Here is a 25,628-nt window from a genome sequence, read left to right as displayed (position 1 = left end):
GGGTTTCCATTTAAGTGGAACTTGAAGCCACTCTAAAGAAGAAAGTAAAGGTTAACAGGGTAAATAATAATTAATATTTTAAAACAATAATGAATCTTTTCAAGGTAATTCAAAGGTAATTCAAACATTACAAGGAGCCTCAGTGAATTATTTCCTTTTTTTTTTTTTTTGATTGAAGAAGGACACTACAAAAGCTGTTGTTTCTAAAGCAGAGAATGTAGAAGAGGTAAAGAAAATGTCAAAATTAATGAGTTGGGTTTACTCTTGTCCTGACTGTAAAAGGGAGGTAGCAAGTAAAATTATACTGAAAAATTAGCAGGTCATTGTGGCATAAAATGTGTAAAACACAAAGCACAAGTACATCACAATGGGGTAGGAAAATATCTTATATATAGCTTCCACAACTGTCATGGCATACTAATTACTATTTTTTTCTGATAAAATTCTTCTATGTTACCAAGAAATTATCCAATCAATACAGTATTGTTTCAGACATATTTATGTGGCAGGTATTTGGAGCACAACAGACTCTGTGAAATTGTCATTTAACATTGCCTCCAAATGAACTTGGGACAGAAATTGTGTGCAATTTTATGTTCACTGATTTATTGCTTTTTCTCACATAGGAAACTAATTTTCTGAACAATTTTGAGAATGATAGTTACTTTGGGAATTAATAGAGCAGTTCCGGAGGATAACTACTATAGATTAGAGATGAACTTGCTTTTATCAACTTTTGAATAAAGACTTAGGGCAGGATATTGTCCTCATGTGAGAGATACACTTAAATGACAACTGAAAGTCATCATAGCTGACAGAATCTGCTTCAACAATGACATGGCTCAGTGAAGCTTGTTGAACACAGATGTCTTGAACCATTTACTCAAGTGGTGTTAGAACATCTGCCCAGAAAGAAAGCAATCAATTTCATGCTTTAAGAAAGCAACAACAAAAAAAGCATAAATGACTGATTTCTGTTTCAGTTCATCACTCTACGTCAGACAATACTGGAAATCAATGGGCAGGTTGGTTAATACTTTAATAAATACTTTAATAAAAATTAGTTAGCTAGGAGTATTTTTGATTTCACTAATTTTTTGTCTTTAAAAAAGAACAATGCCCATCTTAGTGGTTATTATGCTAGCTACAGAGTTCAGCCTCTTGAAGCATGATGGCACAGAAAACAACTACCCTTAATCACATTTTATTGTGGATAAATGAGGAACTGCCTTACACCTTTTCCCCAGTCTTTTACCTTGTAATATGAGGGTACTGACACACATACATTGACTACAAGGATCTCTTGGAATTTTCTCAAGTCAGAATTCCCTAAATCCAAGGAAGGACACAAAAGAGTCAGGACTGAGAATGTACTGAGTGCATGATCTTGCAAAATTGTAAGGAAGGAACCACAGGACTGTCCAGTAAGTCTGTCCAATAAAGGAAGGTGACAGTGAGGCTTCAGGGAGGAGAAGCTATACATAGGGAAATATTTTCTCAGACTTTCTAATCTCTACTTGTCCAAAAGAAAGAGTCATTTGAGCAGAAGTTATAGGCAGGGAGAAGTAGTTAAAAAATCCCCCAAAATCTCTTAGTAGTCTATGTCAAATGCTTGAAAAAATCACAATGACTGGTAAACATTGTATACTTGCCTAGATTTAAAAGTGCTCCAAGTAATTTGAAAACAATGTAACCAAATATTTTCATATGTTGCTAACATATTGTTCAAAGTTTGCATGAAACATGGAAAGAAAATGGGATTAATAGGACTATTTACTAAAGTTATCTGCAAACAATGGATGGCAAGACTTCCATAATATCAGCATTATTTTTTAGATTATTAGGGTTCTGACATATCTAACCCTATGACTAACTTATGCTTAACTTTTAGTTTGTTATTTAAAAACAATTGTTGCGTCATTCTGCTTCCACATTTTTCTCTGGTTTAAAGAAGTAATGTAACCTCTGAGCAGGAGTCAACATGAGGTAGAAAGCTGGATCAGACCTTTGTAAAACCTCTGAGTTTTTCTTTATGTAACTATTTAAATTGCAATTGGAATACCAACTTAAACTAGTACGAATGTCATGCATAGTAAAGATTTATGAAATAATCTCTTGTCATCAAAAACAGCACATAGCAGCAATAATTCTGGGAACTTTTTAAAAACTGTCTGCAGTGAGGAAGCCAAGTGATAGCATCAAAGGTAATGATGAAATATCTACAGATGTGGCCTTATATACAACGTGGACTGATGCAGCTCTGTTGACATTTCAAGATACTTAATGTCTGCAGCTATTAAGTGTGCAGAGATACATAAAGTGATACCTTTCTATTCAACACTATACGTTTACTCAATGATCAAGAGACTTAAAAAAAGGAGTAGATTTTTGTACTATTTCCAATTCACCAAAACTCATTAAGTGATAAAGAGAAAAAATAGATTTTATTACTGTTTCCCGTTTGCCATTACTATTAGCAATGCTAAAGACCTCTTTTTTGACTCAAGACTTTTAAACAAAGCTGTGAATCAATTTTCACTGGCAGACACACAGTGCTACTACTATCTTCCAGCAATGTCTGTACTTGCTTCTGTCAACTCTTTTTCAAAACAACAAATAAGTGCAGATGTAATTAAAATCTTCAATGAAAGAAGTCTAACTGCAGAGGAGATGATGCAACAACAGAGCTACACAATAACTTGTCAATACCCCCTGGTCTTAAGAAAGAGTTCATAATCAGTCCTTCATTCTTGTTTGGTTTGCTTTTTACTTTACAACTACCATTTGAATCTTAAAAAGCACATACTCTTCCTGAGAACAGATATTGATGCTGCTGCCACTGTGGCTGAGTGGTCCCCATAAACAGACCACCCAGTAAAGTAAGTCTCAGGAGCTATTCTTGCTCTTCTCTTATTCATCTTAATCTTGGAGCAGCTGAGTGAATGAGTGGCTTCAACTCTTTCTATTAACATAACAAGATAATGCCGCCCTATGATCAGCTGCTAATCCCAAAAGGCAAAGAGAGGAGGACATGGCACCTGGAATAAAATGACAGGTGATGGGAATGTGGAAGAGATGAGGGGACACGGGGTGGAGAATGAAGTGGGCAAAAACCAAGCACCTGTAAATGGCAGGAAACAGAAATGGTGAGAAGACTGTGAGAAAGAATGGTCATGAAGAATGGTGAGAAGATTGGGAAAGATTAGCTGGGGAGACTGGAAGAAAAAACAAGGGAAAGACTGGTGGGAAAGACTGAGGATGAAAGAATGTTGGGGCAGAAAAGCTAAGTTCTGAGGAAATTGAGTAAAACAGTGGTGAGTTTAATAGTGAGGAGAATGGGGATGAAGAATGGTAAGGAGAACAGGTGGGAAAAACACTAGGAAGAATGGTAGAGAGAATGGTTGGGAGCATGGGGTAAGAAAAATGGGAGGAGGAATAGGGGAAAGAATGGTGTAAGGAATGTGAGGAGCAATGCAAGGATGAATGGTGAGGAGAATCATAGAATCATTTTGGTTGGAAGGGACCTCTAGAGATCATCCAGTTCAACCTCCCACTCAAGCAGGATCACCTAGAGCAGGCTGAACAGGAACGCATTCAGTTGAGTGTTGAAAACTTCCAGAGGAGAGTTCACACCCTCCCTGTGCAGCCTGTGCCAGGGATCTCTCACCCTCACAGAATGGCAGGGAAGAATGAAGAGAAGAAAGGGGGGAGAAGTGAGGGAAGGAGAAGGAATGAGGGAAGAATGGAGGTAAAAGTGATGTATAGAAATCAGGTGAGAATGGGAGAATGGAGAGAGAGTGAGGAGAAAGAGGGTGGGGAAAAAGGGAAGGAGAAGGGAAGAAAGTGGAAGGATAGGGCCAAGAGGGGAAGAAGGGAGGAAGAAGGGGATGTGGAAAGGTGGAAGAAGAAAAAAGATGAGGGCAAGGCATAGCAAGAACAAAAGGATATAATGGGGGAAGATGGGAGGAATATGGAGGGGAGGATGGTGGAAGATTGGGGTGGAATGAGATAGGGCAAATTGAGGGGCATGAATCAGAGGTCTTTTCCATTTCCCTACTGTGTATGCATCACTGCTGCACCCTGTGCAGGCAGAAACATGGCAAACAAGTATGGTAAGGAGAGCTTTGCTTCATTTTGCCGCCAGGGGCAGTGGCATATGACTCTGATGACCTGACTTTTAATGATTATGGTAGAAGAAGTATCTCTCAGCAAGTTTTGACATAGCTATACACCTCAGAACTTTACAGCGCTCTGAAAGGAAATGCATAAGCAAAAGTTGCCAAAGAACAGCACAGTTCTTAAAGCCTTCTATCATCCTACAAATTTCAGGTCTCTCATTTCTGTTATAAAAGTGCTTGATGAAACAACATTAATGAAAGTTCAATTAAAATATTAGAAAGTCAAATATACTTTTCATAGCTCAACAAAAATGCTTGTCTCACCAATTCATTTCTCCTCCATCAGGAAGAGAAAAATAAAAGCAGATTAATCTGATTTACAGAGTGAAAAACAATACTGAATGCATTTTTTTGTCAGTGGGGCAGGGGGAAGGTCTCCAGATGTTTCTCATCTGTACGCCATGATTCTTCATTTAGTTTATACTATTAAACTAAAAAATTTGCCTTTAATCTTAACTACTACAGTATGCCTTAGAGTAGATCCTATCGTGCAGCATCCTTGATTTAGTTACAGACAGTGGAAAAACATCATCCCTTAAACCAGTCATGGACATATGGGTAGTAAATGTATCCAACATTTTTTCATTGGCGCCTACATTATTACGTCTTGTCACCAATAGTTTCTCGGTTTTCAAGTAAATTGTTGCATATACTGTGGTTTGGAGCTGCTGAGATGAAGCCCTACATTTATCTGTATACAGCCAAATCCTTTTTTGGAACTTTTTTTCCTTGCAGTAAACTAACATCTGTTTAAAAAAAAAAAAAAAAAGTGCTGTACAAAAATGAGAGAAAACAAAACAAAAGAACACTGCCAAGAATCTATTTTTGCCAAGCTGTACATGATAAAAAGCAGCCTAGAAAGTGACAGCTGGACAGAAATGGGCATCATACCTGATCTGTCTTCATTTTGTGAATCACACCTTCTACATAATTCTGGGATCGTCTTGAGAGAAGTTACAGAATACTGTAAAAAAAGGAAATAAAGTATATGAAGTAATTAATTTAGAAAATGTAAGACCTTCAGAGGTTCTGAAGTCATGGGTACATTCAAAATCTACCAAGCTGTGGGTTCTTCCAGCAGCCTGATGGTCTTCTCAGGTTGCATGGGAAAAGCAGATCCCATCTGCTTTTGTATCTCACCTTTAGCCATATCAAATAGACTTTCAAAGCTACAGAGAAGTGTCTCCCCACCTCATATTTCTCTTTCTTGCAGATCATCATTATTCAAGCCACAAATATTTATATCTCCATTCTTTCCAAGAGATGCAAAATACATCAAAGGTGTAAATAGCTCTCCCACTAAATGATGAGGGTCACACTTTGCCCACTTGGGCAAATATATACCTGTATTAGTATATTGCAGTATAGTGTTGTACTGCAAGATATTTCATGCTTAAAAACTTGAATTCAGGCATTCACAAACTGGTATGTAAAAGTAAGGGAGAATATTTACACCACAGAAATCTGATTTCAGCGAGTGTCGCATGTATATACACATCACATGACAGACTCATTTCTGTTATTAAAGCAAATTTGCATTATTACTTTGATGTCACAGGATATGCCTGATATTAATCAGTATGTTTTTCTCTGAATTCAGCAGTAAAAGTTAAAAAAGAGAGATGACATATGTCCCTTACTATCTTTTTATTATGCACCATGGAATACCCTTGGTAAGACATATAATCCAGTGTTATAAAACTACACATTCTGATATATATAAATGAAGTTACTTAATAGCAAGTCTTCCTTATCAAATGCTTAAATCTTACAGGAATCTTCAGTTCAGCAAATGAAAATTATTATGTCTGTGGAAGATCAATGGCTTTGCTCATATAAAAGAACCTATTAAAAACAGTATATTGGAAACTAAAACAGAAAAAAGCATTTGGAATTAGCACAACTGAAAAATTTTAAAGAATATATAAACACCATATGATTTCAAAGAAAAAATTGATATTTTTAGATGGTTTGCTACTGACCAACGAAGCAAAACAATTACACATAAAACCACGAGCTTTCCACACAGAAAAGAAATGGTCATACACCTTCCTGTGTTTTGCTGGCAGTTCGTCATTCAAAGTCTGATCTGCTTCTAAAGCACAGCTGGCAATCTACTTCTACTTTTATCTAAAGTCAACCTCCTGTGACCAATTGCAGAAGTAATTTACTTCTCTGGTACAAGTTTAAGACTGTTGCTCAATTGATTGTAGTTACCTTTATTAAGCCTCAAGAACCTCTCACAGCTTACTTTTTCCCTTGTGGGCCCAATTCAGGGACGTATTGAGAAAGCTCAACTACAACAAGAATCTCCCATAAGTATTCCTAGGATCAACCCTGAAGTTAGTAATTAAAATATGTAGCAGCACTTCACAGTACTACCCAATGACTGAAATCCCCATTAAACAAGCAGTTGTCTATAAGGCTGTGACTGCTTCAGGATGTGACAGCCTAAAGCAACAAAAGGCAGAACGGAGACAGGGAGCTAGATGCCACTAAATACAAATTAATACAAATTAAACACACACATGCACAAACACCATGTGCTGTGCTTCACTCTAGTTATTGTTTAATAAAGATTGAGCTGTTAAGCTATACATCTTGCTACTGCAGCACAAAGGCTCAGAAGGCAATGTTGAACTGGTCTAGGAGTTTTCTTAAGAGAATCCAAGGTACTTGTCTCCACAGAATATGGTAACTTCATAAGACCAGCTGGTGCAGTTTAAACTATTACACAGTTTAAAATTCAATTAGAATGAGGGCTTTTGTATTCCATTGCTATGTATTTTGTCAGGCAACCTCAAAAACAGAAAGCCACTTTTCTTATGTCTTTTTCCTATTCTTTCCTGGAAGAACAGATTTTCTTACTGTTTCAACATTGCAGTAAATATATTCAGTTACCACCTCCCACCACCAAAAATCTATCAAATGCTAGGAAATTAATTACACATTTTAATCATATTGGTTTGATTTCATTATTAGACTTCCTCCCACTTACCTCTGTCCTTGAGGTCCTTCTACCATTTGTATTTTGTGGTCAAAATGTGGAGAACTGGCTTTTGGTCCAGGAAAAAATTAAAATTACTCTCTAAGGTGGACCTTTCACAACCGTAAGCAGAACCTACTGCAAGCTCTTCCCTTTAGAACTACTTTCTCCAATAATCTAGCCCCAGCTCTTATCATTAGTAATGTTTTTTAGCTTTTCTTAAACCAAAAATGCCAAGGTCACTAGCAGTAGCACAGAGGGATAGCAAAAAAAGGTTGAGATTGCAACTGCTTCCTGGAACAGAATTTTAGACATTGCTTACTCAATAGCATTTCAAATTACTTATTCTCCACTTTTCATTCAATAATTTTAAATTGTTTTACATACAAAATTAAATGCCATATCTCACAATTCACCCTAACAGTAACCAAGTCAATCAGATTTGAGGGCTATGCTCAAAGTCATAAGTGACAATGTGAGAGCTAAGCACATCATGTTGCTCCATTAGTCAATGCTTACTGTGATCTTTGGCATTTAATTAAAGTGTGTTGTGGTAACACTGAAATTCGGTATAAAAACCTAAGGGCTTCTCCCTAGGATAATGGCATTTAATGGTATTTTTAATTGCTGTTTGAGGTTTTAGTTCTTCTTCTGCATTTAAGACATGCCCATGTCAAACCTAAAATAGTGAATATGTCAGTGCATCCCTTAAGAAATTTGGAAGATGGAAGAAAAGTATCAACAGCAAACAAGATACAAGAAGCAGTAACAGGTATTCCATGTATATGCAAGATATTGACAATTTTCAACAGACACTATTGATTCAGGGGAAAATGGAACCTTCCTTACTACACCAAACATTTATTCATTATATAAAACTGCACTTCAGAATGTGAATCAATGCAAATTTTAACCTGTTATATTTCACATAATTCTCAATTTTTATTGCAATGAATTTTAAACCCAAGAGATGAGGAAAAAACTGCCTATGTCTAGTAAGGCTGTCTTTTGCTGCACTTGTCTGCCACTTGCAGACTCACACATGTCTGAGAAGTATCAGAAAGAAGAAATACTGCACCACAAGTAGTAGCATAGAAATATAGAAAATAGTACAAAGATGTAAAATAAAAAGCAAAAGTTTAAAAAAATAACATTCTATTGTGAAAAATATCTGTATGTCTCCTGAAATTGAGTCACAGGGCAAACCTGAACACATATTGTGACTCCCAGTCAAATCATAACATCAGAACCATGACACCACCAACACACTAGGACCATGTCCTGCTCCAGCTGGAGTCAAAACTCAACAAATACACCTCCACTGGATCAAGACACCAGTATCTGTGTCCTACTCTTAAATGTACAGTTCTTTGTTTTCATTTAGGTAGAAGGAACCGATAGCTTTTTTCATTATAGCTAATTTGTTTCTGGGTGTTATTACTGGAAGCCATTTAACTGTCTCCTTTCAGTTTATTTGCTATAACGGAAAATAAACTATTTCATTACCATTCCAATCCCATTAAATTAATATATTTATATTACATTTGCTTAATTATAACTGTGCAACAGCACTCTTTTTCCTAGATACTTATCTGGGAGTAGCAAGCTACATGAAGAACAAGTAAAGCAACAATACTTGGCCTGAGGTTGCAAGATTTTTCTCAATAGTACTGTCAATTTAAGCAGCTCCAGGGGGGAAAAAAAAAAAAAAAGGAGGAAAAAGATCCAGTTTCTCACACTGTATGTGAGAAATAATACTTCCTCATAAACGACTTCTTATTTAATGGCTGTGATCAGCATCTTTGGAGTACTAGTTAGCTTATTTATTTTATGTACTGTTTACAGTATCTTATACTGAAATCTCACATATTATTCTTCCATTTAACTTTATATAGACACTAACACCTTTAAAGATAAAAAGTGTCTATCTGAATTCAAGTTCCATGAATATTTTACTGGCTATCTGCATTTTGTTTCATTCTGAAACAGGAGAGAGGAAAAAAAGATAATTATTAATGAGTTCATCAGCTGGATGGGAAATAAATCAACCCACTGCAGTTAGTAACTGTGCCAGCACAGATATACAGGATTGTTCATGCTGAGCCTTCAAGTTCTGGTTGCTGGGTGGCCAATGCCTAGCTATGTGTCACCTATACACCTGTGTGAGCCTGAGAGGTGACCCAGCTATTTTGATAGCCCAGGAAGGTTGACAGAAGGCTCTATTCACATTCATATTATTCATGCAGAGCTATTAGAATGATCAGAAAAAACAGTTCAAACCCCAATAGTTTATAAATATCTAGCATCAACAGCCATAGTTATGACTAGGTTATTTGGTGTTATTTCTGCAAATCAAGAAATAAAATAGTTTCGATTTGCACAGTGTCCAAGTGTAGTGTCATAGAAATCCTGCATTTTGATTAAAGGATTAAGAAACTTTCAGGTAACTATAATCACAGCATATAACTTAGAAGCAGGAATAAATTTATGCACAAAACCAAGAGTACTAATGGGAAAAAGGGGAAATTTTAAACATATTTTTTAAAGTGTATTTATCATTTACTGTAACTTAAAGACCACATTTTTTTCTTCCTTTCTGTGACAAGTTATTAAGAAATAAATGAAAATATTAAGTTTGTCTGCTTAAAATAATTGCAGACATAATATTTTTGTTTAATGTAAATGAGAGTCTCATAAACCTGTTCTGCTGCTTAAACTACACTGAGATATACCATATCAAATGGATCTGGAATACTATCATCTTATTTTGCAAAATAAGCATCATATTTGCATTACAGGGCCCTGAGGTAATTGGTAGATACAGCTGCTAAATCACCCTCAATCATATTTGAAAAGTCATGTCAGTTGGGTGAAGTCTCCAGTGATTTGAAAAAAGCAAGTCTCATATCCATTTTTACAAGACTAGAAAGGATCTTGGGAATTACCAAGGAGACAGTTATCTCAGTGCCCAGTAAGACTATAGAAATTATGTTGAAATGTATTGATGACAGAGAGGTGATTAGAGGCAGCCAACATAGCTTCACAAGGAGCAAATTGTGCCTGACTAATCTAGCTGCCTTGTATGATGGAATGTCAGGAGCTATGGATGTCATCTACCTCAACTTAAGGCCTTCGTCTCAAGCCTGCACAACATCTTTGCCTCTAAATTGAAGAGATATGGGTTTGACCCATGGATAGTTAGATGGATAAGAAATTGTCCATGTACAACTTGTTACAGTCAAAGGTTCAATCTCCAAGTGGAAACTACTACTGAGTGGTGTCTTTGAGCGCATACTGAAACCAGTACTATTTAATATCTTCCATCAATAACATAGAGAGATGGATTGAATGCACCCTCAGAAAGTTTTCACATGTCACCAAGCTGAGTGGTGATGTTGATTCTTTCGAGGGAAGGGATGTCATTCAGAAAGACCCTGACAGCCTTGAGGATCAGGCCCAGACAAATCTCAGGAAGTTCAATGAGGACAAAGTCCTGCACCTGAATCAGGGCAACCACCCGTATCAACACTGACTGGAGGACTGAGAGCAGCCCTGCAGAGAAGGACTTGGAGGTACTGATGGATAAGAAATTGGACATATGCTGGCAACATACACTCGCAGCCCAGCTGAATACTAGGCTACACATAAAGAAGGGTGTCCAGCAAGGTAAGGGAGGTGATTCTCCCCTCAGCTCTGATCTCAGGAGACCTCACCTATAGTATTGCCTCCAGCTCTGGATTTCCCAGAACAAGAAGCACTGAGATCCATTGCAGTGGGTTCAGAGGAGGGACATAAAAATTGTGAGAGGGCTGGGACATCTTTCCTATGAAGAAAACCTGAGAGTTGTGGTTGTTCAGCCCGAAGAAGAGAAGGCTCTGGTGAGACCTTATTGTGGCCTTTCAATATATAAAGGGGGCTTATAAGAAAACTACAGACAGACTGATTACCAAGGTCTGTAGTGACCGGACAAGAGGCAAGAGAAAAAGAGTCAATTCAGATTGAATATAAAGACCAATTTATTTACAATGAGGGTGGTGAGACACTGGAACAGATTGTCCAGAGAAGAGGTGGATGCTGCTTATTGTATTAGGTTTACATGGTAAACTAGCAGGGTAGCTGCTTCTGTGAGAAGACACTTGTGGCTGTCCTCATGTGTGATAGAGCCACTTCCAGCTAGCTCCAAAATGGACCCATCACTAGCTGAAGCTGAGCCCAGCAACTTTGTTGGTAGCACTTCTGATATAATGTGTTTAAGAAAGGCTAAAAAACATTGTAAAACAGCAGCTGGGAGAGCGAAATGAGAAAATGTGAAACAACAATGCAGACATCTTAGTTAATGAAGAAGGATGGGAAGGACATGTTCCAGGCACTGAAGTACAGATTTCCCTGTGGCCCATGGAGAACACCATGGTGGAACAGATATCCACCCTGTAGCCCACAGAGGACTTCATGCTGGATCAAGTGGATGTGCCCTGAAGGAACTGAACTTGCAGCCTCTAGAGAACCTGTGCTGGAGCAGACTCCTGACAGGAGCTGTGGCTTGTGGAGAGGAGCTCAACTCTGGAGCAGGTTTGGTATCAGAACTCACAGCGGACCCACATTGGAGTAGTCTGTTCCTGAAGGACAGCACTTCGTAGAAAGGACCCACACTGGAGCAGCTCATGAAGAACTGCAGCCTTTGAGAAGAACTCACATTGGAAAAGTTTGTGGAGGCTTGTCTGCCCACACTGGAGCATGGGAAGAGCAGGAGGAGGAAGGAGCAACAGAGACATGTGATGGATCAAACACGATCCCCATTCCCCTCATCCCCCTGGGCTTGTCAAAGCAGGGAGGTGGGTGAAGTCAGCCGGGCAAGAATGGATGGGTTGGGGGAAGATCTTTTAAGATTTGTTCTTTTTTTCTCATTGTCCTACACTGTTTCACCAGCAATAAATCAAATTATTATCCCTAAATCAAGACTTTTTTTCCCCTGTGACAGTAATTGGTAAATAATCTCCCTGTCTTTGATCCATAAGCTTTTTGTTATACTTTTGTTATACTTTTCTTCTCACCTTGTTGATGGAAGAGCAGTGATAGAGTGGCTTGGCCAGTGCTCACTCAAGGTCAACCTACCACAACTGGGCTTTAAGCAACCTGACCTAGTGGAACATGTCCCTGCCCATGGCAGGAGAGTTGGAACTAGATGACCTTTGAAAATCCCTTCCAACTAAAATCATATGAATCTATGACACTGGAGAAATGTACAGTTTTATTTTCTTATGTACAAATGCAACAGAAACAGAAACCAAACAAACAAAAAAGAAAGAAATCAAAACCATTTACATATCTATTTGCCTTTTGACAATAAAATCCTGTTTATTTTTTATGTCTGTTACATTTTGTTCATTTTAGCTTAAATGTTCTACAAAGATATGGACTGTACACAGGGCTTTCTAACTCAGGTACATTTATGAATGCATCAATTTAACAGCCTTCTTGCTGCCATTACTTTTAGTTCATACTTTTCTGCACTACAATAGAAGGTGAATAGAGAACCATATAAATTGCTAACACTGATGGCGTGCAGCTGCTCTTTCCAATGCAAGCTAATGATAAACATGAAGATCAGATATCTCTAAAATGTATATGGTGAGATATGAGTAGAGCACTAGAATAACCATGAATTCTCTTGTTAATCTGGATTCTGGCAACAAATCCTTTGTTATCTTACCTGCTAAAGCAGGGAGTAAAACTGCTACAATTTGTGCTGTTTTTTTATTCAGCGTTCAGTGTCCAATGAAAGAACAACCTATTAAAACAAGCAGCCTGAGCTGTTTAGTGGAAAAGTGAGAAACCTAACCCACCAGTATGCAGCAACAGCCACAATGGGAGACACATGGAGAGGTTACATCTACTATGTTTTACAGTTTTTCAAAACTGAGCATAGAAACAGATACCAGGACATGATCTAGTATATAACAGTAGTAAAAACAAAGTTGCCCAGAATAAGAAATTCACTCAAGATTGGCTCATTATCTTGTAATATTTTGGGTATTTGCCATATTTCTCTTTAATAAAAACTCAACATTGCAATAGGTAAAAAAAAAGTCCTTTCCAAAAGGAATTTGTCTGCAAATAAAGCATCTGGAATGTTTTAGAATTAAACAAGAGTATCAAATACTAAAGGGAAAACCAAACCCTTTGTGAAAAAAAACAAAGGAATAAAACTACGAAAACATGAAAAATGTGGAAGGAGATGGTGGCACACTGTCATTGATCTGAAAAGGGAACTAACAGATTCTCTTTTAGTGGATTTAATTTATGAATTCAAGTCCATTGTTAACAGACATTTAACATATTAGCAACTTTATGACACAAAAAGCAGAAATGCTGGCAATAGAGTATCATCAGTAATAGAATATACTGTCCCAGTGATTCCTATAAGACCCACAAGCAATGTAGATGAACAGCATTTTTGCTCACAATTAACAGCTGTAGTTGTAATAGTTGTAAGACTAGGAATCAGTGTTGTCAATGAACCCCTGTATTTCTTTTTCTGCCGCTTTCTCAACTCTACCACATACTACATCACATAACTACATCACATTTCTGCATTAAATCTTGCTGTATTTGGAGACTGCTACTGGTGGAAAGGGCAGAGTAACTACGTACATGAAAGAGGAGCAATCCAGAGGGGAAAGAAGTGGGAGTTTTTTTACAACTGAAATACATTAAATTAAAAAATGGTAAACTTATTATTGTGATGTTCAAGGCTAACATTAGAGCACATATCACTCAAAACAACAGAGCAGATAAGCAACCCAGAAATAAAATTATTTCTTAATTTTTATTTGCAAGTCATTTTTACCACCTGAGGAAGAGGAATCAAGTTTTCCTTTCAAGCTTAATGGAAACTTCCTTTACAAAACAAGTTATTTTACTCTAGAGTCAACCTGTTTAAACATTTCTGTATATGGGGTAAAAAGGAGCATGGTTTCTAACAATTGTGTTGTTTGTTATATCAGGAGTGAGATATAGAAGACTGTCTCAACTTGAACAAATAAAATAAGACTTGTACTTACCGATATATCATCACTAAAATCTATTTCATCCAAATCAAGGTATTCAGGGGCTTCCATTATTATTCTATGGACATTTTGGGTGAGTCACTGCAGTTGTAAAGACCTAATTAAGAAAAGAGAAACGGATTGTCTACTAAAGAGCCAAAATCACACAGAAATGGTTTCATATATTTGCTAGATTACTGAAAACATTTAACTTGTAGAGTAATATCTCTCATAATTTAATTTAATCATAATTTAATCTTAAAAACTCAATATGATTTACAATCTCTACTCTGCATATCGTGACAAAGCCATTTCATTTTTTAGGGAGAATAGATAAGTGGTACTTGAATTGGAAGTAAAATATTTGATTCAGCATTACTTGATCCTTCCAGAAGTTCAGCATAGGTGTCAAGCACCCTCACGACCCTGAAGCCATAGCTGTGTTAATGATGTAACTTCTTGCAAGGATTGCTATCACTTTGCTGTCCTGAACACAGCAACTTCTGTTACTATAGTTTCCCTCTGCTCAAGACGGTAGAAAAGAACCAAGAATCACGCTGTGCCGAGGAAACACAGCCATAGCTGTGTTAATGATGTAACTTCTTGCAAGGATTGCTATCACTTTGCTGTCCTGAACACAGCAACTTCTGTTACTATAGTTTCCCTCTGCTCAAGACGGTAGAAAAGAACCAAGAATCACGCTGTGCCGAGGAAACAAAATCCTATTGCACTTTATCTTCATTTAAGAGCTGACTAACACACAATGCAGTCAGTGCTTTACAGATGGATGATTTATCTCTCCTCAGTCTACAAGCGCACTTCCCCCAAAATAGTAATAGGCAAAACCAGAATTCTATCAATGTACACTGATTATAAGGGGGCTCAACCGCTTCCTCACAGCAAAGGAAAAAGAAAACTCTCCTGCAAAGTAAGAAATTTGGCTGAAAAAGGCAACATGTAATTGTGAACAAACTGCAGCTTAAACAACCAGAAGATTACAGACAATAAAACCCTCATTACTTAATCCTAACTAGAACGAAGGTGTGCATTATCACTACAGACAAGTACTACAGAAGTAGAAGTGGAAAAAAAGCTATTTAAAAGGAAGCTGAAAAAGAATAGCATAATACATGTTTGAATAATGTGAAACACTATGTATGTGTTAAGTATTGGAAACAAATTAAACCATTTTAGTACTTATTCATAACTAAAGGAAATGCCTGAAGGAAAAAAAAATAATACAAGTGCAGTTTACTTATACAAAAACTGACAAGAAATATGTTTATGAATAATGAAGTCAGCTGTGTAAGTCTAAATAAAATCACCACATGATACATTCTCATGCAGTTAAGAATATCCTAGCATAAGGGATTGGAACAAAATGCTTTTCTGCAGGTGTTACTGGCAAACAAAACTTCAATCATTAATCTCTTCCACAACTCTCCACCCAAGCACAAAGCTGATTTTAACACACCTGTTCTTGAAATGTTGTTAGAAGCAGCAGGAAAAGACAAATCTATGGTTTTAAGCTGAAAGAGCTGGTAAAGCAAATTTTTATTTCTCACCAAGTCACTGAAAGTAAGGGACTATTCAGCATAATTTTCTCTTTGATAGAAAAAAAAAGTTTAAAAAAAAGTGCATGGATTTTTTTTAATGTATTAAGATATTTCTGCTCCTACCAATATGAAAAAGAAGGAACTCTTGGGGAGGAGAAAGTAGGGAAGAAGGCAGTGATTCATAGATAGATAGGTAAGTTTAGGTTATGGAAGCTTGCTTATTAAAACTTACAATATTAGTTAAAAAATCACACATATAATTTTATGAAATTGCTAGTCCTGTAAGCCCACAAACAGAGCTATTAGAATGACACAGCTGTTTCTTGTAATACAACTATTGCTTAGCACCCAGTTTCAAGGCTGGTGTGTTCCTAAACAAAGTTACTATTGCTTAGCACTGATAACCACAAGGCCAATTCTGTCGTTTAGTTGTAAACAGAACTACTATCTAGAGATGACAGAGCTAGTGCTTAGGATGGCAAAGCTATTGCTTAGGATGACAGATCATTAGGTCAGTTCTATAGTTTTCTCCTGTTCTGTGGTTTGGACAAATGTCAAAGACTCAGAGGTGAAAAGTACACTGCAAGGAAGACTCCCATCTTAATTCAGCAGTGACCCCCAGCGACCACCAAAGAAGGCGAGAAGACACGAAGACACCAAAAGAGGAGTAACAGAGGTGTAACTTGGGTGGACCAAGACCGGACTATGTGTGGGCCCTTTCCTGGAAATGCAATGAATATTCATGTTTGCTGTAAATATAAACTGAAAATCCAATGGCTGAGGTGGGCAAGTTTGGTGGAGAAATCTCCCGTGTTCCCCAGTGCTGCAATAAACAATATCAGCTTAATAGTCACATTGGCTGTTGAGTCCTGACTGGCTTCTTCATGGCATCAGCAGCATGCAAGAATGACCTCAGATAGCTCGGTTAATTGTGGCTGTTAGACTTGAGTGGAGCAGTGGTAAAGGATATGGCTACAAAAAGCTAAAAACAGTATAAAGACCTCCGTCCAACTTGATATGAGAAAACAGAAACAGCTATAACATTAAACTAATCATAAACATGAAAAAATATGACACATTCAAGTCTACGAATTCTTTCCCACATTAGAGATTTTACTTTCTTAACAGAAACATTGAATTTCAATACATTTTTTAGAGGTTTATGCTTTTATATATTGCATTTGGTTGACGTTACAGTTTACTTGCGGCAAACTGCAGTCATTGCATTGAGTCTGCACGGCAAGGTTTTGGTAGTGGGGAGTTACAGGAGTGGCTTCTGTGAGAAGATGCCAGAAGCTGTGGCTGAAATCCCCATTTCTAATACAGCCAATGCCAGATGGCTCCAAGATAGACTAGCTACTGGCGAGCGGTGAGCCCATTAGCAACAGTGGCAGCACTCCATGATGACATATTTAAGAAGGGGGAAAACCTGCAGCACAACAGCAGCCAGGAGTGAGAATGTGAGAAACAACTCAGCATATACCAAGGGCAGTGAAGAAGGTGGTGAGGAGGATCTCCAGGCCAGGAGCAGAGGTTTCCCCTGCAGCCCATGGTAAGGTCCTTCCCCTGCAGCCATGGAGGCAACAGTGGAGCTGAGACCCACCTGTAGCCTGGGGAGGAGCCCACACTGGAGTGGATGGATGCCCAAAAGAAGCTGTGATCCCGTGGGAAGCCCATGCTCGAGCAGGCTCCTGGTGGGACCTGTGAACCTGTGGAGAGAAGCCCATGTTGGATCAGGTTTGCTGACAGGACTTGTGACTCCATGGGGGACCCACACTGGAGCAGTCTGTTCCTGAAAAGACCATGGAAAAGACCCATGCAGGAGCAAGGGAATAGCATGAACAGGAAAGACTGGCAGAGAAAACATGTGATGAACTGAATGCAAACCGCATTCCCTGTCCTGCCGTGCTATTCAGGGAGGAGAGTCTAGAGGATTCAAGAACAAAGGAATGAAGTTGAATCTGGAAAGGGAGAGATGGGGGGAAGCTGTTTTAGCTTCTGGTTTTGTTTTTCACTATCCTACTCTATTTTTAATTTTCAATAAATTGAATTAATTTTCCTCAAGTTGAGACTGTTTTGCCTGTAATTGTGATTGCTGAACCTCACTGTCTTGATCTCAACCTATGAACTTTTAAATCTTGTTTTCTCCTCTGGTCCTATTCAGGAGCGGGAATGAGAGAGCAGTTGGGTAGGCATCTGACCACTCAAGGTCATCCCATCACAGTGTTCCTCCACAGACGTAAAGACTATTTGTCAGTTTATAAGCATGACTACTGATACCAATTTAAATCAAAATCTTAAGCCAGTTTTAGAAGCAAGATAAAAACCAAATGTACATGTATTGTCCCACACAAATTACTGGATTGTAGAATCTACCCAGTATAATTTCATAAAGAGATACATGTATGAAATAAGAAAGAGAATTAAAATATAAAAGTTTAAAGGTTAAAGACATATATGGGCTGTATTACAAACAACCTAAAACCAAACCAAAGCTTCAGTGTATTTCAATTTTCACTGGAATTAAATGTATTTTTAAAAATCCACTTAGTATGTTTAAAAATCAATGGAAGAGATAAATAAAGCTACTCTAAACATGCCACATAATAAGCCAGAATAAAAAAAGTGACCTACAATTTTTACTTTGCAATTAAAGTTGATTTATTCAGATAACAGAAAGCCCCATAGCTTTAATAAAAGTACTACTATTCCTGGCTACCACAAGATTTTAGAATAAAAAGATCTTAACTTTTCAAACTTATCTTTTAGTTCTAAACTGTATGAAGCCATTGAGGCAAAAAAATGCCACATCCATCCACAGCTGACGAAAGGACACCATTTCACTGACAGATGTACAAGACACATAATGCCAGTCCACCCCAAAACGTTTCTGCCATCTTCTCAAAACGTAAAGACTACACAACAGGTGAAGACTGAGGAGAAAGTTGGTAACCAAAACTAACACATTTTCTCTATGGAAAAGTTATCTTTCTGAAGATAGTGCTCAGTTATATGTAAAGAAAAGGTGAGAGACTTATGCATTCTGTTTGCTATAAGATTTTCATTTTTTTTCTTGAGGGTGAGGCAAAACTGGATGGCACCGCAGGACAAATACTATGCCCAAATAAATTTTCCCATTACTGTACTTTGAGTCTTATTCAAAAGGTGCTCTTTTTTGGATACAATTTAACATAGTAGAGCTATGTATAATGCAAACCATATGGTAAGGATAGTACTCAGAATTGTGACTACTTTGAGACCTTTGCAATGGCTGAATCTAGCATATCACTACAAGTATAAACAATCTGAATAGCATTCACAAGCAAATCATAAGCACAACTGGTCAAGTTCAAGGTAAAAATAATTACAAGCAAAATTGCAACTGCCAGCAATGGATGACTTGAGATGAATAATGTATTTCTAGCATCAACAGCAAAGCAATATAGATGACTTTCTAGCCTGCCAGCAGAAATGTCTGACATTTCACTGATCAGTTTTCCTAATGGTATTTTGGAATTTAGTCATTAAATAATCCACAAAATTTTAACCCCAAAAAGGTGATTTTTTTTTGTCTGGCCCTTTGGCTTGCCGAGAGACATACATATACATTTTTATAGGTAAAAAATCCGAGCTGCTCTTAGAATTCACAACTAAAAGAAGTGAATCACATAAATATCACTCATATGTACTCAAGAAAATGTGGGTTTTCATGAAATAGTTCCACTAGGAGAAATCATCCAGCTATAAATTACCACTCAGAAGTACGGTAATAGTAGAAATAGTATAATAACATACTGCATATGTTGCTTTGCAACAGATAGTAAACAGTGATTAGGTTGCAAAATACAGTAAAAAACCCCACAAAACAAACCAGGATTTTCCTTTCAAGCAACAATCCTTATCTTTTTTCGAAATCACAGATTTCCTTTGCTGCTGTCCTCAGCTAAACCTAGTTGTCTGAATTCAAATCCTGTTACTGAAAAATATTCAATAACATTAGGTGAATGACAAAAATAAGACAAAGAAAGTAATTGCCAGTAAAATAATAACTTTTTAAAAAGCAATGAACTATTAGATACAGGGAACAAATCCATTGATTTCTGCAAACACTAGAACTGCACTCTAACTGATGGCCTGCGTCATCTACAGATGAAATGCTTACATTGTTCACAGATGTCTTTTTTTTTAAGGTAGATTAAGCCTTGGATTTCTGTCACCACACAGTCTCAAAAAAGTTTCACACAAACAGTCCCTAGAAGCTGGTGTTCTTTTTGAGGAGGAAGAAAAGTCCATGTGGGAATGCTTTAAAAGACAGTCCTGATGCTTTGTATTGTGAAGTCCATGGCCATCACCTTATTCATCTCAAAGCATAGCAGACAAGAACAAGGCCATAAAGGTGATAACTTGCTGCATGTCAATTAACTCAGTGAATGAGGAGACTGCTAGAGCAGGCAGCAAGAGTTAGCTTCAGTTTCTTGTTCTGTTTGCTCAATGCAAAACTGGGCTAAGAAAGCATAACTGACTTGTTATGCTGACCCTTTGCAACAGGGTTGTAGCAAATTCAGTAGCTTAGACAGAAATCTGATCCAGTACCTCAGCCAAAAGCAATCTCAGTGCTGCATGTGAAAGACTAAACCCAGGAGGGAGCACAGGAGAAGTGTCCTTTATTGAGCCAAAATGAAATAACTAATTGAGAATGCATAATTTTATTTATTTATGGATACATAAACAAGAAGAATAAATAACAAAAAAAATTTGCTGTCAATTAAATGTCTATCTCAGTTGTAACTCTTAAGAAATCCAGCTAAATGCCACATTACTTTTGATATCCCAGAACTACTATATAAAAATATTTGGGGATTTACTTAAACTTTCAATCAAATTTAAAGTAAATCAGACATAAATACTCTGTAGCGGTTGGCAAAAGGCTATTAAAATTTTAGGCTTTAAATGCCAGAATGCCATGATGCTTGCTTTATAATTAGGAGATAAGGTTACATTTTACAATCATAGACCTAAGATAATAAAGTAGACATATAGCACTTTCCTAAATATCACAGGCTATAGTAGCTCAAGATGGATAATTCGGAGGCAAAAAGAATTTACATCTTTAAGGACACTGTACATATTTCAAGGTAACACTTGAAATACGGTGTCTGAATTGTATTCTGTAACATTAAGAAATATCGAGAGCATAAAACCAAGTTTCTTTAATTTCAAACAAATAGAACAGTGTAAAGTTACATAATGCTATATCTATTCAGCATGCAGTGAAAAGCCAGCTACATAATTAAAATCTCCAATTCAGGAAGGCACAGTAGGAAACATCTTGTACTATGAATTCAATTCCACATACTCCACTGTAACAGTGAAGTTATACTAAAAATGTTGGCTTTAAAATCTTATGTACTACATAGTATAAGGAAAGCCCCATACCTATTAGGCAACGGCAAGCGGGTAGGTGTGGGAGGCTGGAAAGGGAATCACCTGCCTCCCTGAAAAGGGATCTCTATCTACCTTCCTCCATCTCTTAGGTCTCCTCTGTTAACTTTGCAGCAAAACTGAGAAAGTGTGTGCTTGATGATCAGGCAGTGAGGTGGATTGTAAACTGATTGAAGGGAAGATGGCAGACAGTTGTGATCAATGGGGCAGGGTTTAGTTGGAGGCCTGTGTCTAGCGGAGTCCCTCAGGGGTCAGTGCTGGGACTGATATCGTTCCATATATTCATTAATGATCTTGATGAGGGAACAGAGGGCACTGTCAGCAAGTTTGATGAGCATACTGAACTGGAGCAAGTGGCTGACACACCAGAAGGCTGTGCTGCCATTCAACCAGACCTGGACAGGCTGGAGAGACAGGCAGGGTGAAATCTAATGAAATTCAACAAGTGCAAGTGTAGAGTCTTGCATCTGGGAAAGAATAACCCCATGTACCAGTACAGGTCAGGGAATGAACTCTTAGAGAGTAGTGTAGGGGAAAGGGACCTGAGGGTCTTGGTGAACAGCAGGATGAGCATGAGCCAGCAATGTGCCCTCATGGCCAAGAAGGCCAATGGCATCCTGGGGTGTATCAGAAGGGCTGTGGGCAGTCAGTTGAGAGAGGTTCTCCTCCCCCTCTACTCTGCCCTCATGAGACTGCAACTGGAATAGTGTGTCCAGTTCTGGGCCCCTCAGTTCAAGAAGGACAGGGAGCTGCTGGAGTTCAGCGCAGGGTCACCAAGATGATGAAGGGTGTGCAGCATCTCTCTTCTGATGAAAGGCTGAGGAAGCTGGAGCTCTTTGGCTTGGAGGAGACTGAGGGGTGACCTTATTAGTGTTTACAAATACGGACAGGGCGGGTGTCAGGAGGATGGAGCCAGGCTGTTCTCAATGATGTCCAATCACAGGACAAGGGGCAACAGGTACAAGCTGGAACATAAGACTTTCCAAAGAGATACAAGGAAAAACTTCTTCACTGTGAAGGTGATGGAGCACTGGAACAGGCTGCCCAGATGGGTTGTCGAGTCTCCTTCTCTGGAGACATTCAAAACCCACCTGGGAGAGATCCTGGGTTATCTACTCTAGGTATTTCTGCTCTGACAGGGGGATTCGAGGTCCCTTCCAACCCTTAAGATTCTATGTGATTCTGTGATTCTGTAATGCACTCCCAGTGTCTCACTCATATTTATATTTTCTTCACTATCTCTAAGGGGGAAATTACTTGGTTATAAATCAATAAAAAGCACATGACAAGAATGTAGACTGACATTGCAGCTCAAATGAAGGTTCAATTGCTTCTTAAACATACTGCTGTAGCTTCATGCATTCAAATATAATGACTATGTGATATACACTTAGACTGTGTTGACACTTTTAAGTCATATAAAAGTTTGTGATATTATAATGCAGTCTGAAATGCATTGTGCAATCAATTTTTGTTCCTTCCAGGACTACCAAAATATTTTTTCTAATTATGTGAAATAATATTTTTCCTATTACTTGTCATGCTTGGTGTCTGGATTGTCTAATATTGACAGAGCACCTCACTTGTAGTAGTTTGTTTATTTAATTTTTTTCCTTATATGTAAGCCATGAAAAATACATCATGCAAGGGATGCTATATGTCCAGTCAAATTTAAAATACAAAAATATAAATGGAAGGCTCAATAGGAGCAGTGGGAGACTAAAGATAAATTTTAAATAACAATTTACTGTAAAACAAATTAACAGTGAGGCTAAGAAATTATGTGATTCGGTTCAGCGAAGGAATGGATTCTGAGACCAGGATTACCTTATACCTTAGCACATTTATTCACGACTTTTCCTGAGTTTAAAAGTTCACAGCAACAATTTTTAATAGTATGATACTTCTAAAGCAAGTAAAAATAAAGGCACTGCTTTTTAATCACCATGCAAGGACCATCAGTGCACAAGCCACATTGACAGGACAGGAAGAAAGACTGCAAAAAGGCACAACAATTTTTCAAGACCAAAAGGTGCTTCTTTAAAAAAATCTAACTTAAGAAAAATTCTGCATTCCAGACATACAGAAACAATCCACCCACAGTCCTGAAGAGGCACAAATGCCAAGCCCGTTTCTGTTCCTAATGGAGCTGTGTCAGGGTTGTGTCATGGTTTTTTTGGTAGCAGGTGAGAGGCTTTTTTGGTAGCAGGTGAGAGGCTGCAGTGGTGGCCTGTGTAAGAAGCTGTAAAGTCTTCCCCAGCTCCAAGTCAGACCTGCCTTTGGCCACAGCCAGGCCACTCGGGTGGCTCTGCGATCACTATTTAAGAAGCAAAAACTGTTAATTGGGATGGGAGAGAAAGAACTATATGGGCCTTAAGGTCAATGAAGAAGCTGTGCCAGAGCAGAGACCTCCCTGCATCCCATGATGAGATGGTAGCTGTCCCCTGTCCCCTGTGGAGGGTAATGGTAGAGCTGAGATCTGCCTGGAGAAGGTTGCAGCGCCCAGAGGACTGTGACTCTGTGGAAGCTGACAATGGAGCAGTCTGTTTCTGAAGGACTGCACTCCACGAAAGGAACCACTGCCTGAATAATGTCAGGAGCTGCAGCCCATGGGAAGGATTCACAGTGGACAGGTTCATGGAGGACTGTCTCCTGTGGGAGGGTAGGAGAAAAACATGAAGAATGGCAGAGATAATCTGTGATGAACTCACCACAATCCTCATTCTCTGCACCACTGACTGGGAGGAGGTAGAGAAATTGGGAACAGAGCTGAGGCTGGGAAGAGGGGTGGGGTGGAGAGAAGTTTGTTTTTTAAGATCTAGTTGTATTTCTTATTTTTCTGCTTTGTCTTTGATTGGCAGTGGATTAAATTGATATTGCTTTCTTCCCCAAGTCAACTTTGTTTCGCCTGAGATCATAATTGGAGAGTGATCCCTCTCTGTGCTTATGTCAATCCACAAAGCCCTTTGTTACCTTTTCTCCATCCTATAATGGAGAGGAGAAACGAGCGAGTGACAGAAGTTGATGTACATTCAGCACTCGTTTTAGATCAGAGCAAATGTATTTGTTTCTGGCAAAAATAACCAAACTTCTAGTCAACTACTTAGATCTCAAGATCACATACTCCTTCATATTGCTTGGATATAAAGCAGTCCTATACAATCTTAAGGGAGATGAGCTGGCAATACATACTCGCATCCCAGCAGGCTGATAGAAGTGATTCTGGTGAGAACACACCTGGAGTGCTCCCTCCAGCTCTGGACCTGCTGGAGAGATCTAATTGTGGCCTTTCAGTACTTAAAGGCAGCTTATAAGAAAGATGGAGATAGACCTTTTTAGTAGGGCCTGTTGTGGAAAGGTAAGAGATGATGGTTTCAAACTAAAAGAGGGTAGATATAGACTAGAGATAAGGAAGAAATTCTTTACAATGAGAGTGGTAAAACACTGGCACAGGTGGCCCAGAGGTGGTAGATGCCTCATCCCTTGATACACTCAACGTCAGGTTAGACAGTGCTCTGAATAACCTGATCTACTTTAAGATGTGCCTGCTCATTGCAAGGTGAGTGGATTATATTATCTTTAAATGTCCCTTCTAATCCAAACTATTGTATGACTGTGATTTTGAAGAAGTCATGTGGAGGTAGATAGTAGCATATGGTTCACCTAATCTATCTTCTACCCTCATGAACTGCATGCAAAATTCATCATAACTCAAGGCATTTTCACATCAAGGATTTTCAAGATGTACAGTAACTGACATTATTGAATTTCTAAGTAATATATATGTCAGGATGCACAGAGCAAAGATAAAGTATGCTTATTAAGACAGGGTTCTTTGTAACTGCTGAGGTTTTTTTAGCACACTCAATAGTCATAACTTACTGCAAAAGGAAAGCATTACTCCAAGGACAACATCTGAACCTCAGTGAAGTACAAGCAAGCTTTGACATTAATATCTATATGACTAAGACATCACCCACCATAAGGCAAGGAGTGTCTATTTGGCTGTTAGGGAGTACTTCCTTCTCACTTTTTTGAACACTATCCCATTTAACGCTCTCATGAGTAACTATTACATTTAATATTAAAATATAGTGAGTCTACTTCTTCATTCCCAAAAGAAAACAGCTATCTAACAAAAAGAAATCAATATCCAGGCTACTGAGTGATCTGACTAACTGAGAAACTGTTTTCACTCTAACATAACTTGAAAGGTATCTGGTTCAACACAAACCATCACAGGTTTTTTTGGTCTTTTTTTGTAATAAAACTATCCTTACAGTTTTATATTTCCTTCAAGATTCAACCATAAGGACAACTGCTCTACACATTCAGATAGAATACAAGCACTTGAGCATTCTCGAATGAGGCCTAGAAAAATAAACTTCTTTGTTTCACTTAGACTCGAAGGAGAAACCTT

General features: G+C 38.1%; 1 protein-coding gene across 3 annotated transcripts in view; it reads right to left on the bottom strand.

The window, feature by feature from the left end:
• Positions 1 to 25,628, bottom strand: part of SNCAIP (synuclein alpha interacting protein) — a 92,946-nt gene that overhangs the window by 41,903 nt on the left and 25,415 nt on the right. For 2 of the 3 annotated variants that reach the window (XM_062017905.1, XM_062017908.1), the window contains exons 2-3: positions 14,226 to 14,328; positions 5,070 to 5,142 (exon numbers count right to left, since the gene is read on the bottom strand). In XM_062017905.1, the coding sequence (XP_061873889.1) occupies positions 5,070 to 5,142; positions 14,226 to 14,282 (130 nt within the window). In that variant the 5' untranslated portion in view covers positions 14,283 to 14,328. Of the gene's footprint in view, positions 1 to 5,069; positions 5,143 to 14,225; positions 14,329 to 17,369; positions 17,476 to 25,628 lie in introns of all 3 variants that reach the window. The other variant, XM_062017906.1, reaches the window with a different exon arrangement.

This window comes from Colius striatus, chromosome Z (assembly GCF_028858725.1).
Source record: "Colius striatus isolate bColStr4 chromosome Z, bColStr4.1.hap1, whole genome shotgun sequence".
Taxonomy (NCBI): domain Eukaryota; kingdom Metazoa; phylum Chordata; class Aves; order Coliiformes; family Coliidae; genus Colius; species Colius striatus.
Note: the sequence above shows the minus strand (reverse complement) of the source record. Positions and strands in the feature narration are given on the sequence as shown.